This window comes from Malaclemys terrapin, chromosome 12, assembly GCF_027887155.1.
Source record: "Malaclemys terrapin pileata isolate rMalTer1 chromosome 12, rMalTer1.hap1, whole genome shotgun sequence".
Taxonomy (NCBI): Eukaryota; Metazoa; Chordata; order Testudines; family Emydidae; genus Malaclemys; species Malaclemys terrapin.
This window is the reverse complement of record NC_071516.1, coordinates 16,712,468-16,729,648: the sequence shown is the minus strand read 5'-3', so window position 1 is coordinate 16,729,648 and position 17,181 is coordinate 16,712,468. Positions and strand designations below refer to the sequence as shown.

General features: G+C 44.0%; 1 protein-coding gene and 1 long non-coding RNA gene across 2 annotated transcripts; one reads left to right on the top strand and one right to left on the bottom strand.

Moving 5' to 3' along the window:
• Positions 1 to 376: 376 nt before the first annotated feature.
• Positions 377 to 4,888, bottom strand: LOC128846437 (uncharacterized). Its single transcript, XR_008446786.1, has 2 exons — positions 1,642 to 4,888; positions 377 to 1,301 (listed from the first exon to the last, which is right to left on the bottom strand). It is a non-coding gene; the product is annotated as an uncharacterized LOC128846437 (long non-coding RNA).
• Positions 4,889 to 6,565: 1,677 nt separating this feature from the next.
• Positions 6,566 to 12,305, top strand: CEBPB (CCAAT enhancer binding protein beta). Its single transcript, XM_054045532.1, has one exon. The coding sequence runs from the start codon at positions 6,818 to 6,820 to the stop codon at positions 7,799 to 7,801; it is 984 nt and encodes a 327-aa protein (XP_053901507.1). The 5' UTR covers positions 6,566 to 6,817; the 3' UTR covers positions 7,802 to 12,305.
• Positions 12,306 to 17,181: the final 4,876 nt, after the last annotated feature.

Below are 17,181 nucleotides of genomic sequence, written 5' to 3'. Positions count from 1 at the left end.
CCCTCGTTATATGTATGCAATGGTATAAAGTGCATATATTTCAGTAAAAAGGACATACCTTGCTAGACCGGTGGGGACCAAAATCAGTCTTGGACTAAGTAAGAGGCAACTTCTCTGGGCTTCAACTGAAGTTGCACCCACTTACACAAGGGAATGAATTTCAGCAGCAAATTGTAATTTTTTAGCCCAAATCTTACTTTTTCTTTCAGTTGTCAAACTCCATATAATTCTTTATATGTATTTCAGATCTATATATGGCTCTTTAAAAATGACAGCTCCATTCTGTCAGTCCTGATCAGTCCCAAACCAGTTTGCACATAAAGTGGAGAGTAAAAAATTCAGTTAAAAAAAAACAGATTTCAGCTTCTAGCCTCTCTGTGGGTGTGAATTATTTATTATAAACATTGCCAAAATAACAGGATTTTAAACACTTTGTAGAATGCCTTGACAGCATCCTTCTAAAATACTTTATCTAGCCCTCAGTAGCTGTCTATTAACAACTGTGAAAGCACAGACAATGTGCTAAGGCACAACACTGAGAATGTCCCTACCCCAAAGAGATTACAATCTAAAAAGGATTATCTGATCTATCTAGCTTTATAAAGCACCCAATCATCACGGTATCACATCATTCAGCAGAGTGGCACCAGCTATATACCGTCACTTTTCTCTTCCTTATGCGCCTGTGCTGAGAGGTGAGCACTGGAAGGGTAAGAGAATTTCATCAGACTCCAGTCAGAGTGAGGTTCATTGCTGGCTTTTCATGATTATTGGGATGTGAAGGTGAACACGATGGCAGACATAGTTGTTCGCTGGTCAAGATGTGGAAGTGCTAGAGCTTGGAGGCCACTTTCTCTGACTCATTCCACTCTAGGGTGACCAGATGTCCCGATTTTATAGGGACAGTCCCGATTTTTGGGTCTTTTTCTTATATAGGCTCCTATTACCCCCCCCCCACCTCCGTCCCGATTTTTCACATTTGCTGTCTGGTCACCCTATTCCACTCATTTGTACCATCTCTGTGGGCCTCTCAGTCTGTGTGGCACAAAGAGAGCAGAGACAGCCCCCAACTCCCACTCCAAGCCCGAGGGCGGCTCCAGAGGGTGTAGAACCAGGGTAGGCAGCTCTTACACTTCCCCCCTCAAAGCCCAGTGCAGGGGGTGTATTGGGGATGGGGAAGGTCATGTCCAGAAAAGGGTCGGCTGGAGCACAATATGCTCTGGCTATCTCCAGTTGGTGTACAGTCCAGAAGGAACAGTTGCCAGCTAACACCAGTTAGAACAGTCTGAAGGTACCCTAACCTGCTGGGACAGAGAATCAAATAGTTATAATAAGCTCCCTGACAGCCCACCCTCTCTGCTGCATTCAGTAAAAGCCAACAGCTGTTGAGAACCTGGCCTTTGATTTTCAGGTGAAAAAAAATGAATTGCAAAGGCAAGAGGATAGCACACCAGCTTCACTCACAGCTCAGCTATTTGTTTGTAATGGGAAAACTGGGGAAAATCTCCAACTATTAATCTTCTGTGGCTTTCCAGCCAAGGAATGGATTCCCCTCCCTTTTCCTCTCCCTCCGCCATCCTCTGTATAGTTTTCCATGCTTTGTGCTATCACTTCCAGCTTCTATAGTGATGTACTATCTACCTGGGTCAGGAACTTCAAGGCCTTTGTGTGGCTTTCCTGCTTTAGGAATTTCCCAAACAAATCATTGCCAGAGTCCATTGATACCAGGAAGTGATACTTGCAGTGGTTTCCCATTGATATCAGCTTCCCATTTCATCTGATTGGATCATTTCAGAACCTGCATAAAACAGAGAAGAGTGTCAATATCACACTGTCTTCATTTTCCAGGATCTAGGAGAAATTCACCAGTTTAGGAGACCAAAGGAAAGATGACAATTGCCTGAGCAAGAGTGACATCAGATGGGTATAACTGTCAAGATCATAACCTCTAAAATAATATTGAGCTGGGACTTCTCGAGGATTGTCTTTGGCAAGCAATTACATCTCTTTCAGTAATAAAACATAAACATAAACAATCAGGTCAAATACTGCAGTCCTCATTGAGGCAAAATTGCCATTGGGCTACATCCTTAGAGGTGCTGAGCACCTGACACTCCCATCGACATCAGCAGGAACTTTGCCTATGATATAGAAGGAGTGAAGACTGAATGATTTGACTCATCATTGTTAGCTGGCCCCTTCCATCTGTGCCTTTGTGCTCTCTCTTTTTTTCTTCCACCAAGGCCAGAGAGCAGCTGATTTGACCCTGGAGTTTCACTGGAAATTTTTCAGAGCCATCTGTTAGAAGAAGGTATTTTGGTCATGTTGTCCCACAGGCTATAGAGTCCAGGTATCATTTCTTCAGCACACTGTAGGGCAAAGAGCAACATGCAGACAGATAACGCAGTGATTGAGCAATCTAACACTGCAGAGGCTGGGTGTGCCAGGTCAGACGTTAGCAGAAAATAAGTGGGGGAGGGGAGAGGCCTAAAGAATACTTAAGCATCACCAGCTCACAAGGGAGAGAAGGGGTTGGCAACCAATCACTGATACATGCTCTACAATGAGAGAGTTGAATGAGGCCAGCTTTAGTGTGCAGTCAGCCTGTGAAACTCACTGCTGCAGGAGACTACAAAGTTAAATATTGTAGCTGGGTTTTGAAAGGGGAAGGAAATGTTATGCCCAATAACAAGATTTGTAGATTTGTATATGAAGATTAGGGTAAGGATCGGGGGAGGGTAAGTTGGAATGGGATCCAACTCCCTCAAACTTCGGATATTGACCACCTCCTGAAGCAGGAAGTTAGACACATGCTATGTTTGTAATGTGGCAAGTTATGAGTGCAAAACATTCCACTGCAGGTGTGTGATTTAAAGCGATGTTAGTGGCGAGGTATGTGTACATAACTAAGGACCAGTGTGCATGTGGAGGGAGCAAGGGCAAGAGTAGGGGACAAAACAGATTTCAGAGTAGCAGCCGTGTTAGTCTGTATCCGCAAAAAGAACAGGAGTACTTTGTTAGTCTCTAAGGTGCCACAAGTACTCCTGTTCTTTTTGCGGACAAAACAGAGTGAACCTGGTGCACTGTAGCCAAATATGACAAAGATACACTTACATTTTAGTTCAGTGTGGCAGCCTTTGTTACCATGATCCTCCAGCTAGCCTTACCAGAAAAGCTTACCTTCCTACCTACCTCCCATCCACCAGATTTTTTCAGAAGCACTTTTGCACTTTCTCCCATGCTGCACAATATGCATAGAAAAAACTCCCCTATAGAATCTATACAGCCATTACCTTCTCTTCCTTCAAATGCCCCCTTAACTCACCTCTGTCATGCTGCCTACAAAACCCACCCTGCTGATAATGTTTAGGCAGGTGGCAAGTTAATGTTACAGCTACTGATCGGCTTATTACATCTCCAAATTGTGGTAAGCACTTGTTCCTGCTCCTCCTCCTCCCCTCTCTCCTCCTGTTTGTTTGAAATTAAGTCTTGTCTTTGATACTGCAACTTTTTGTGACTGAACCTGTCTCTTACTATATGTCTGTACAGTGCCCAGCACAATGGAGCCCTGACCTCACTGAGATCTCTAGTGACTAATTGCAATACAAATAATAAATAACAAGTTAACAATTTGCAGTGGGAAGTATTTGCAGTTTTTATCCAAATGCAGCCTGACTAGAGAGCAGCTAATAGTGTAATTTCAGTAGGCAGATCTTCTTATGAACACTTCATTCTTTGATCTGTTGGCATTATACAGATGTCCTCTGCCCAAAGCTAACACCAGCTCTTTCTGGACTGTAGAAAGAGGTGGGTGCAGAATTGGAGATCCTGGAATCACTGAAAAAGAGGGAGAGCTTCTGCAATGCTTTGGTATAAGTCTGAGCCTGGGAAAAGAGCACATTGGGAAACAAGGTGCTACTGTGATGCTCCCGGGGAGTTGTGAATCTGGGAGCAGAATCCAAGACATGATGGGAAAGCTGCAAGAGTGATCTCTGTAAAACAGATCTGAATAGGTTGTTCTCTTTGCCGTTTTCCTTTTACATTCATTTTGTTTCACTCTTTCACTGTTTGCATCTTTCTTCTTGTTCAAGCAAAGCTGTAAGAATTTGTGTTTTATTGAATTAGAAATAGAGCTGGTTGGAAATTGGGGAATTTTTCCAAGGAATTTTTTTTTTTTTGAGCAAATGAAATGCTTTGAACAAAAACAAAACAGAACAAAATTCAGGCTTCCCTCAACAAAAATAGTCTAGAAAAGTAGACACTTTCTGCAAAAAATGTCATGTTGTCGATAACCCAATTGTCAAAATGTTTTGACAGAAAATTTTGGATCAGCCTTAATAAAAAGTGCTGCTACTCTCAATTGCGTCTTGGAGAAAGAACCAGAGCTCAGCTTCCTTTAATAGGAATGTCTACACCTCAATACCTACCTAGAGCAGCTTTCCAGAGCAAAAACTCTTTAGGAGGATGAAGACACAGAATAGGAGTGTAAATAGCCATAAGAGCAAGCCCTGGCTCACTGCAACTTACCAATATTTGCATTCTGTAGAGATGTTTGGATCTATAGAGCTGTAGGCTCAAGCCACAACATTCAGATCCAGATCTGGATCCAGAATTCTTTGTCCAAGCCCAGCTCCACAATTAAATATCCTTATTAACAAATGTAATTCACCAAAGACTACTGCATAAAGACAGAAATATTTGAATTCTACAAACCTGTTAGTGTACATTTGCTACTGAAGTTTAAAACTTTTGAAGAAAGAAAGAAAGAAAGAAAGAAAGAAAGAAAGAAAAAGAAAGGATGCTTCATAGGCTGATTTTTGAATTCTTCCTCTTTTCAAAGTCTGAGGTTTGAACATTCATGAACAGTTGACTGTTTGAATCGTATAATGCAATACCTGTTCCTCTGGCTTAACGTTGCAATATTTCCCACACCGCAGGATTGCTTCACATTATTCTATGAGGCAGTGTCATTTTCTCTGCAGTGCTGGTCTTCTTTACTGAAACGAAGGACACTCCTACTTCCTTTAATTATATGTTTTGTTTTAAATTGATGTCTTTTATTCTGAGCATGAATCACCAGCTTGTAAACAGGTAAATGTGGGAGTAAAAGGGAAAACGTAAGTTTGATTCCCAAGGTGGGTGTCTTTAATTAAAATGGACATAAGAATTTATTGCTACTTCCCAAATTTACCATGCCCCCCCCAAGTCAATTTGACTTAATAAATTAATAAATGATTGCATCCCATGCCTTTACGCATATACATCTCACTTTTTTCCATTAATTTTAATTACAACTCCCAGAGCACAAACTCCATAGCACTTGTGTACTCTGACAATTGCAACATACCATATAAGGCAAACATGCCAGGCCAAACTTTAAGGCCATCCACCCTGCACACAGAGGTGGGAAGGGGAGTTTGGGATTTGCCTGGCACTTCTAATCATGGCCAGATACAGAGAGGGTCTTCTGAGGCAGTGCCTTACCCTGCTTTGAGCCCAACACAGTATGCTTTTTACACCCACTGTGGCAACCTGGTTCTGAGTGCATCTGTATGGGACAATTTTGCCTGCCAGCATGATAAAATTCATAGGGCACTGGATTGGTATTAAGATCTGGCTTCTATTCCTGGCTCCATGGCTGTCTCTAGGGGGGGTGCGGGCCCAGGGTGGAAGTAACAAATCTGTCACTTCTGGGACTGACCCGTCACTTACGGGACCGATCACACCGGCCAATTGCATTGGCCTGCGGGGCCTACCAAAGCGTGGGGCCCGGAGCAGTCGCCCCAATTCGCCATACCCAAGGGATGGCTCTGCCTGGCTTTACCCCTGACTGGATGAGCTACCTTGGGTAAATCACTTAACTTCTGTGCCTTAATACGTAAAATGAGAATACTGACACTCACCCACCTTTGTACAACACTTAAAGATCTACAGATGAAATCTACAGACATCACAAGCCTCAGAGACAATGGATCCAGCCCATACTGGCCTCTAGTAGTCACATCTGGCCACTTGCTGTCCCCACAGCTGGACACTGCTAAAGCCTGAGTGGTTTGGGTTGGGGAGGGAGAAGAAAAGGGCTGGAATCTGGGGAAGAAGGACAGGGGTGGATCTGGTGGCTGCTTTTTCCTCCTCTCTGAGGACAGATTGGATCGGGCAGGGGAGAGACTCAAGCGTTTATGCCCATACTGGGACATGGGCACATGCAGTGTCCCACTGTGTGTGCATTTGTCCTAGGGTCACACCAGGGTTGATTACCGTCCAGTGACATCTCCTGGAGATTTGACAACAGCTAGAGAGAAGAAAGGAGAAGGCTGCGATCCCTTTCTCCGTCTCAAATCTTTCCCTCCCCTTAATGATGGTGAGAATAAGTCCCCTCCGCTCGGAAGCCAGCCCTGTTTTTCTTATGAATGACTAGGTCAGAGTCACACACACCAAGTGCCTCCCGCGGAGCTAGAGGCGGTAGTTTACAATTACAACTGTACAAAGTGTGCACCAGGTGGCAGACATCCAGCCAGTGACGTTCCTGTTGCCATGGGATCCACCACCCCTATAAATAACAGCAAAGGAACTTTCCTAAGTCAGAGACTTTAGGACTCGGGACCTAGAACCAGATGGTCCGGAGGAGAAGCAGCAGCCGCCGCCGCAGCAGGATCTGAGCCAGCCCAGGTGGGCAGCACAGCTGGGAAGCCGGACCCAGCACCAGAGACCGAGGCAGGAGTTGCAGGCCCCCCACGTCACCTTTGGCAGCTTGATCCTGTGGCTGGGGGGCCCCCCCTGCGCTGTCTCCTCCTCCCTGCACCCCCCCGTTGCTTTCATGCAACGCCTGGTGGCCTGGGACCCAGCATGCCTCCCCATCCAGCCACCCGCCTTTAAATCCATGGAAGTGGCCAATTTCTATTACGAGGCGGACTGTCTGGCTGCTCTGAGCAAGGTGCACCCGCGGGCGGCAGGGGGCCGCTCCATGACTGAGTTCACCGTAGGGGACCACGAGAGAACCATCGACATCAGCCATTACCTGGACCCCTTAGCATCCCAGCCGCCGCCGCCGCAGCCGCAGCCTCCTCCTGCAGGAGCAGCAGCAGGGGGCAACTTTGAGCCTCCCTGCAGCAGCAACAGCAGCCAAGATTTCCTCTCCGACCTCTTCTCCGAGGACTATAAAGGCGGCAGCAAGAAGCCCGACTACACCTACATCAGCCTGCCCAGGCATTGCCACCCGGGCGCCGGCCAGGGCCAGAAGCTCGGGGGACTGCTGACCTGCTTCCCGCCCCAGATCGTGGAGACCAAAGTGGAGCCGGTCTTCGAGTCCCTGGACTCTTGCAAAGGGCCCTGTAAGGAAGAAGGAGGCGCAGGGCCGGGGCCGGGGGGCATGTCCTCCCCCTACGGCAGCACCATGCGCTCCTACCTCGGTTACCAATCGGTGCCAAGCGGCAGCAGCGGCAACCTGTCCACCTCGTCCTCTTCCAGCCCCCCCGGCACCCCCAATCCGTCCGATTCCTCCAAATCCGGCGGCGGGGGCTACGCCGGGACCCCCGGGGGCAAGAACAAGTCCAAGAAGAGCGTGGACAAGCACAGCGACGAGTACAAGATCCGCCGGGAGAGGAACAACATCGCGGTGCGCAAAAGCCGGGACAAAGCCAAACTGCGCAACCTGGAGACGCAGCACAAAGTCTTGGAACTGACCGCCGAGAACGAGCGGCTGCAAAAGAAAGTGGAGCAGCTCTCCCGGGAGCTGAGCACCCTCAGGAACTTGTTCAAACAGCTGCCCGAGCCCCTGCTGGCCACATCTGGCCACTGCTAGCCCCACCGCTGGACACTGCTAGAGCCGCAGTGGTTGGGGTTCGGGGGGAGGGAGAGGGAGAAAGGGCTTGAATTTGGGGAAGGAGGATGGGAGGGGGGAGGGGTGGATCTGGTGGCTGCTTTTTCCCTCCCCTATGAGGACAGATTGGCTCGGGGAGGGGGAAGAAATGGGGAGAGACTCAAGGTTTTTGTTTTGTTGTTGTTGTCTTTTGTTTGCAATTTGGTGGAAAAATCTTCCGCCGCAGCCTGTTTGTCCTAGGAGGGGGACTCTCCTGGCGGGCGCCGGGGTCCTCAGCACCGTGTGGCGGAATGACAGTTGCCGATGGTAATTTTTTTTTTTATGTTACAGTCCCACCGAGCCCCCCTTTCCCCGAAGCGGTCTCTCTGCAGAGTTTGTTGAATGTTCGTGTTATTTAAAACAGAGCGAGAGAGGGAGAGAAAAAGCAGAGAGTGATGCAATCCTTTAAACATGGCTGGGAATACTGTGTACACATGATGCAATCTCGTGTAACTGTCAGTCATGAATTGAGTAATCTGTTAAAGATGTTCCTGGGGTTTTTTTTATTATAAAGAAAAATCTATTTCTATAAGAAAAAAACACATATGTATATTTTGGGATCTATAAACGTTCTTGCTACATTCGAAGCATTAATGAACAATTTTAATAAACTTTATGGCTAGGAAAAAAAGGAAACTTGTTTTATTTTAAAGGCACTTTAAAGCCAGAATGAAATCAGTTGAAATGCCAGCTAGATCTGGCTGTGTCAGGAATCAGGGCTTTCTGTTGGCCTTTTGACTTTCTCTGTGACTCAGCAAAAAAACGGGAGAGAACCGGAGAAGAGCAGCTGTGGGAGCTGCAGCCAGTTCCCCCTTGCTGCCTCACTGAATTTCCTCTAATCCCCTTGAGTTAAATGCTGTTTGGGATTTTTTGCAACACTCATAACTCTCCACATGCCAAGACCCAGAGGTGCCATCCAAACCGTGAAAAATGTTCAACAAAGTCCCTCCAGGGGAGGGACAAGGTTAAAGCGTGGGAGCGGGTGGGGAAAAGAAAAAGTCAAGGAGGAAGTTTGAAATGAGGAGGGGTTCTTTCTTTAAAGCTCAAGTTTTTGTAGCCTCTCAGTTTCATGACTCAGCATTTCTGATGTCTGTGGTTTACAGCAATGAATAGTGATAACATGGTATTTTTGTGTTGGATGGCAGTACATTTGGGCCAGCAATGAGGGACCTCTTTCTCACATAACTAGGTCCCGTGATAAATGTGTGAACAACTCTCTCTATAATTTCCTACTGAGCCTTCTTTTTAAAACGTTTTTCTAAAAGAAGCTGTTGAAACAGCTGAGTTTTTGAAAGGTGAGTGTGTGGTAGTGGTGGTGGTAGTGAACAGGTCAGGTATGTGGTTTAGGGTAAAAGTTAGGGTATAGGAGGATGTGTGTATGGAGCCATAAGAACTTTGTGACAAAAATAATAGAGGCTCTGCCAGCAGATGTACTATGTGGGATTTGTCAAGGCCTGTGAGTTACACATGGCTCTCTATAGTTTGCTCTAGTGTACGTGCCTGTAAAATGTTATGAGAGCCTAGAGCTGATTACGTGCAGGGAGTTGGGTACATGTTCAGGTCTTATTCAGCATTTTCCAACATACTAGGCCTACTCTAAGCACATCCCTCTTCTTAATCCAGATGTCGAAAACTACCAGGAAAGAATTTCCTTAACCCCTCTATACTGTGCTTTACAGTAGGGCACAAATGTTCTGTTTCTTTAAGGGTGTGGATTTGAACTTGCTGCCTGTTATATATTTTACTGTAAAGGACAGTGATTGGGAGTGGATGTGGAGTAGCCTTAAATTTGGTGTTTGTTGATACTGATTTTACTCACAAAATATGTCGTTAATGAGGGAGTTGTTTTTAATTTTCAGTCACAGTGATCACATCTTCCTCAGGCAGGGAAAACTAGAGTCTACAGTGGAGTTGATCAAGTAACTCTCTGTTCACGCATATCTCCCATAGCCCTCACCAGGAGCTATGCAAGAGTAAGGAGTGTGGGATTAGATTCAATGCAGCTGTATTTCCCTTTTGCTTTGCAGTTTATACAAAGTAATTAAGGGACTTTTCTGAGCCCCTAGAATCAGGCTTTTTGGGGTTATCTAGTCAACCTTCCTGCATTGTGGCAGGTTCACTTCTTGCAGGCTGGCTGGATGTCAGGTCTTGCCTTGAATCTACCTAGTGATGGTGAATTCCACAATCTCCCATTACCACTGGTTCCACTGTTGAACTGTTCTCCTAGTTACAAAACTTATCCTAATATTTAGACCCTATTCTCTTCTCTGCAGTGAAGGCCCATTTGTTCTCAAACTTGTAAGTGATGGTTCTGAGTTACATGGGAGGACTGCTGGCTTTAGAGTTGCTGAATGAAGGGCTGGAAATATCCCCAGGAACATTTCTTATTTCATTTATAAAGGACAACATTTCCATCCAAATCTGTGTGTGGAGGGCAGATGTGAGGGGGAATGGAACTGAAAGAGAAGACATATTAAAGATCCTAATATTTGTTTAAAATAACATTATAAATCAGTGGGCCAAATTCCAGCAGTGGAGTTGCACCAGAGATGATGGATGGGCTAACCTGTTGCCTTTAAGCCTGGACTTGCTATAATTTAACTGGGACCCACACAGCTGTAATCAAGACAGATTGACAGGGGTACTGGAACAATTTTTATAGTGGGGGTGCTGAGACCCATTGAATCAAACTGTAAACACTGTACATAATGGAAACCACTTCAAGTCAGGGGGTGCGGGAGCACCCCTTCCCTCCCCCCAACATCCCTATTTCCAGCATTTATGCAGATTGATATAAAGACTACTTGGATTATTGCTACAGAATCTAATGCCTCCCTTAATTTGGACCATGTGTAACTCAGCTGGGATGTATCAGTACAACACTGAGCTTTGGTGAGGTAGGTATTACTACCCCTAGTTTACAGATAAAAACTGAAGCAAAATGTTGTGATTTGCCATAGGCCTCAGAGGGCATCTGTGTCAAAGCCAGGATAAGAATTCATGAATCTCTGGTTCTGTGTGTTTTATCCAGCCACCTACCTTACAGTTGAGCAGCTTTGCAATGATTTTAGGTGTGTATGGGCCATGGAATAAGAGTCTTCAGAAAAAATACCTCACAATTAAAAGACTTTGTCGTATAAAATATGCAGGGACTGTTATCTGGGGGAAAACAGAAACAAAAAACAACTAAACAAAGCAATCTGGGCAATCCGTCGAAGTATGATCACAGCAGAGAAATGGGGACCATCCCCGTCCAAACCTAGCTCATTCTCAAATATTGATCTAGAGTCCCATTAAAAATACATTTCTGCTGATTGAAAACAGAGCCTCATGCACCTCACTTGTCACTTTGCTCTGTCTCTTCTGCTTCTCTGTGTTGAGGACGCTCATTGAGGAGCCAAATATATTTTGGGGTGTGATGCTGGAGTCTATATGCAAGCAAAGCTCCCATTGAAGTAAAGGATCAGGATGAGACCCATGAGCACAATTTTGTCTCCTTTGAAATACGTGCGAACCATTCAGATTTCAGCCTTTTTTTTCCAAGTTATCATTAACACTTATTTTTTATTTCTACCAGCTCATGCTTGCTGACCCCAATGGGGATTTGCTGAGGTAGGAGATAGCAGAATTTCCCCATCTTTAGAAATATAATATTCCTAATGAGAACATAAAATCCCTGCCATATACATTCTGTTTCTAAAGGGTTCTAAATCCCACTTCTGAATCTGCTACACCAGTTGTTCTCAACAGGGGTCCGGGACCCCTGGGGGGGTCGCAGAAGGTTTCAGGGGGTCTGCCAAGCAGGACCAGCATTAGATTTGCTGGGGCCCAGGGCAGAAAGCTGAAGCCCGACCTCCTGGGGCTGAAGCCCGGGGCCCTGAGCCCCGCCCACACAAGGCTGAAGCTGAAGCCTGAGCAATGTCGCTTTGTGGGGGCCCCTGTGGCATGGGGCCCATGCAGTTGGCCTGCTTACTACCCCCTAACGCTGGCCCTGGCTTTAACAGTTGTTGTGGCACAGGTGGGCTGTGGAGTTTTTATAGTATGTTGCGGGAGGCCTCAGAGAGAAAAAGGTTGAGAATCCCTGTGCTACACCATTTGGATTCAGTGATATTTAATTCCACAACAGAAAATCCATTCCTCAAAATGTATTGTTTAAATAAACATAATTTAAAATATTAACAAGTTCTAACTTTTAAGCAAGTTCTCTCTCAATCTGTCTACCTTGTACTACACTTGTCACCGTGGCATCTGCGTGTCACAGATATTTTAGCAACAGTTTTCTGCATTGCTGATGTTATATGCTGTTGCTTCACATTCTAAAGATGCTTAACTCGCATTGCCTTCCATTAGTTACCCCTGGAATTTTCAGCAGTAGGAATTATTGTTAAAAATTACCCTTGTTTGTGTCTGCATTCATTTTTTCCTGTGTCACACTAATAAATGCAATCTTACAAATTACAAACATGCACAAAAAGATTATTGGAAGGATCAGTCATATATTAATTTAATAACAACAGGTTTGTCTTCTTGAAATCACGTGAGAGCCATCAAATATCTAAAAAAACAGCCCAGGAAAACTATAAATGAGGCAGTATAACTAAGTTTTGATGACTGAGATTTACCCTTGCAATCACAGTAGTCCTAAATTAGAAGGAAGGATGCTGCAACTCAAAATAATATCTGCTTTAAGAAACCGAAAAAAAAAATTGGAAGCCATATTATACCTCATCACTTATGTTTATATTTTAACTTCAGAGTCCAATTATCTCCCTGCACGTTGTGCAGTCAGTCACATAAATACAAAGTGAATGTAGAACATGAATACATCAAAAGGGTAGGATTTGCATCCAGTTTGCCATGATATACCTATACAACATGTAGAGGGCAGTGATGATTTGGGCCCTAACTTCTTTTGCTACATAAAAGTCCTCCTAAACATTAGAGCTGGATGAAATAATGCAAACAAAATCCTATGAATTTTTGAATGAATTATGTTTGCACCCTTTTATGTTTATTTTGTGCAAATATTCGAGAGACAGTTTTATCAGCACAAATCGATGTGTTTCAAATTTGCATGAACCAATGTGAACGGAAAGTAGAGTTAAATTCACACACAACCACAAGTATTTGGGCTGAAAATACTTACCATCCAATCAGGGAACAAAAACACCACCACAAACTTAACTGACCAATCACAACTAAACAAATCAGCTCAAATTTTGAATATTTGTCCATAAAGTCCATAAAGTTAAAAAAAAGTAAAATAAAATATGTTGACAAGGTTGAACAGAAAATATATTTGGGGAAATTGTATCTCCGTTGGCAGATAGTCCCTGAATAGGAAAAGAGGCTCTATTAGTCTATAAATTTTCCTTTGCAAATTATTTGCTGAGCTCCAAAGATACTTCATAACTTGAGCCATGGGAAGTGTTTGCAATAGAATGCAAACCATGCAAATTCCCTTGGCATTGAAACAAATTCAGATAACATCTCCCAAAATGTTTCCTGAGGTTCTTGAGTCTCTCAGGTGGATTGGGCTCCATTTCAATCCAGACTGGGTGGATGAGCACCAGGTTGCTATAGTGACTGGTGCCCTATGTAAACACATAGATTAGATTCCATTTTGGATTGGCATCAAACCCATGTAAAACCCATGGTTCCATATGGTCCTGATGCAAAACTAGGTGAAGCTGCAATCGAGTTTCACTTTGAATTTCTGGTTATGTTTGAACCTGAAGCTCAAAAGATAATTTTAGGGGAGTGTAATCCCACATGGACCAAAGCCAAAGGAAATGTATTCATGAGTTCCTGTGAAGTGAAACCGCTGAATTCATCCTAATTCTGACTCTCCATCAGTCTGATTCATTCACAACCAAAGTGCCTTTTGGAAACTGTTACCACCTGCCTGCTCGACTGTTTTCTATTTTATTTTATTGTATGGAAGCTTTTGTTCCCCCCTAGAAAAGTGGGTGATTATATTCTGAGACAGGAGGGGTAGAATTCAGCTTGATTGTAAATGATGTCACTGACATAAATGGAGGTGCCACCATTTACCCTAGAGCTGAATTCAGACCCAGACCTTCAGCTGGCTGCCACCAATTTCACACAGAGCCACAATGTTCTGATCTTCATCTGCTTTCAACTTCCCCAAAGTTTGGAGTGCCTAGATCCAGTTTTGCTCATCCCATTCAAGGGACAGAATCTAGATACACATTTTGATCCACATGAGGGTCTTGGTCTCATCCTGTCCTGTCCCTTCCTCTCCTGTCTGTGATATTTTTAAAGCACCTATCAGTCACACAGGTATCAAAGCACTTCCTCAAAGTTCAGGGGTGTTTGCATCTGGGGGTTTACTTAGGTCCCGTGTTGTAATTTCATGTAATTAATACAATGAAAAAAAAATAGCCTCTACAAATCCAACATATTCCCTGTATGCAGTGCTCTTTAAAAACACTGACCTTTTGTGAACAGACCTGTTTTTGATTGGCTCTAACACAGAACAAGTCTGCACACTGAGCCAATCAGAATGAAGTGAGGAAATAAAGTCGTTGATAGGGCCTACAGAGCTTAATGGTTTCTGTCCCCTCTTTAAAACCAGCACCATCATGGCTTGTTTATTTTCTATAAATACTTTGGCTTACTAGTATATTGCAACAACAGATAATGAAGCCCGTGGTAGGTATTTCATCAACAATGCCTCCAAATTACAGAAACAGTAAACAGGACTCTAAAAATAATGTAAAAATCCCTCTGATTTATAACCTATCGACTGCTCCCTCCTACACTGGGCTGCCTGTGATCTGGGTCTGCAGAAGCTCAGGGAGCATGATTTATGTTATGTATCAGTGAGCCGAGGAGCATTGGTTTCAGAAATGAAAGTCACAGTGATGCACTGGGAAAATATTTCTGTGCAACATGATGAAATAATTACTTGGCTGAAGTAAATCAGGAAGGGAATCACAGGAACAAGAGAAAGTGCCTGGAGCCCATTCAACAGGCAGAGGGGAAAAGGGCTGCTGGCCAGCTAATAGAAAAGCTGTTTCGCTAAGTTCCCCAGCATCTGCCATAGACAATGGTGCTGGGGGTTGAGGATGTTTCTGACACTGACTGGCTCCACTCCTAATTGTCTAGGTGTCTTATTCAGGCTGGTGAAATACTGTCTGTCTATGTCCTTATGGGCTTTTTAGAAAACAAAAAGCCAGAAAGCTAATCTAGAATACGATTCAGCAAGGTCCTTAATACAGGCTTCACTGTAAGCACCTGAGTAGTCACAATGAAGTCGAGGGAACAGTTCACGATAGACTAATTAATGGAACTAAAGAAAGAAGGTCACGTTCCAAGAGAGACTTAGTCTAGCAGTTGGTACCAGGGGGCCAAGAGTGCAAGCTGGCCCAGTCCTCTTACACTTAAAACTCTAGAGCTTCAGCCTGTAACACAGGCCTAGCTGCATGCTCAATAAAGATATCTTACTTCAGCTATTGCTAATGAGCCATGGTGGCAGTGAACACTTCTGTGCTTAAAGTTAAACGTGTGCTCAAGTAACTTGCTGCAGCAGGTCCCTAGTTCTGAGAAACCAGAATGGAAGACAAAAGACTAACACTACAGCTGTATATGTACACAGTGTCCATCAGACTCACTGTATTCCCAGACGCTTAGAGAGCCAAATAACAACAGCAGTGCAAAGTTAAATAATTAACAATGTAAGACAGGGAGAAAAATGAAAAGGAATGGGGATCAATGACATGGTTAGGCATAGGCCTGTGAATCAGAAGGTGGGGGTTCTAGGCCTGGCTCTGCCACTGATTAACTAAGACTTAGAAGTTCGTTAGGCCTATATTTACAGGAAGATGTATGCTCATATGTGTAGCTCCAATTGTGAATGCAGTTGCAGTAATGGCAGGTGCAAATGACCTGTTTCATATCTAACCAGTAATGCCCCTCTGCCATGTGCATTGGCCAAACCGGACAGTCTCTACGTAAAAGAATAAATGGACACAAATCAGACATCAGGAATGGTAACATACAAAAGCCAATAGGAGAACACTTCAATCTCCCTGGACATTCAATAACAGATTTAAAAGTAGCCATACTTCCACAAAAAAACTTCAAAAACAGGCTTCAAAGAGAAACTGCAGAGCTACAATTCATTTGCAAATTTAATATCATTAATTTGGACTTGAATAGGGACTGGGAGTGACTGGCTCACTACAAAAGCAATTTTCCCTCTCTTGGTATTGACACCTCCTCATCAATTATTGGGAGTGGACCACATCCACCCTGACTGAATTGACCTTGTCATCACTGGTTCTCGATTTGGTAAAGTAACTGCCTTCTCCTCCTGTACCAGTATATTTATGCCCGTATCTGTAATTTTCACTCCGTGCATCTGAAGAAGTGGTTTTTTACCCACGAAAACTTATGCCCAAATAAATCTGTTAGTCTTTAAGGTGCCACCGGACTCCTTGTTGTTTTTGTGGATACAAACTAACACAGCTACCCCTCTGATACATATCTAACCAGTCATTTGTGTGTGCAGTTACCATGACTACACATAAATCTTGGTTAAATAGGCACACAAAAGTGTGTACATTTTTGTACATACAATACATGCAGTTTTCTGAAAAATTAACTGTGCTTCATCTTAGTTTCCCTATTTGTAAAATGGAGAAAAATAAGCTTTATTCTTCCTCATCAGGCTATAGATTGAATAAATCTATTAAAGGTTGTAAAGCATTTGAGATCCTCCAATGGAAGGTGCTATAAAAGGGGAAAGGGGGAGATATGAAAATTGACTATGAGTCATTGCACTGGAAAGATACAGAGCAGCTGTTTGGGATGGCAGGAGCTGCAGAGAAGAAGGCTCTTGCACAAATAGTTTGGAAGGCTGGAGAGAGGCCTGCTACACTCGTGAGAAAGGACATAGCACTAGAGATAAACTAGGTCAGGGAATTCAGCTGGAGGGCTTTGAAAGCAGGGAGGGGAATTTTGAACTGGATCTTATTTGTCTTGTGTTTTTCATCTATCCACCATTTTCTGAGACCTGATCCCACAAAGATAGGCTTAATTTTGTGCATCCAAGCAGTCTTATTGGCTTCAGTGGGATTATCCATGAAAGTAGAGATAAGCAAATGCATAAATCTTTGCAGGATCGAGGCCTGTGATCGTACAGTCTCTGGGGAAGTGATTGTGTCCTCTGTTTGCACAGCACCTAGCATACACACAATCAATCACGAGGAGGAATGTGGAGCTGTCTGAGGATCGGGGTGATTTCGCAGGCTCTCTGTGCAACAAGGGGGGGAAGCAGCATTTTGTACTATCCAGGG

Bases quoted from the DNA above. Each gene is read 5' to 3' on its own strand.
- CEBPB (XM_054045532.1), top strand. From the start codon at position 6,818: ATGCAACGCCTGGTGGCCTGGGACCCAGCATGCCTCCCCATCCAGCCA.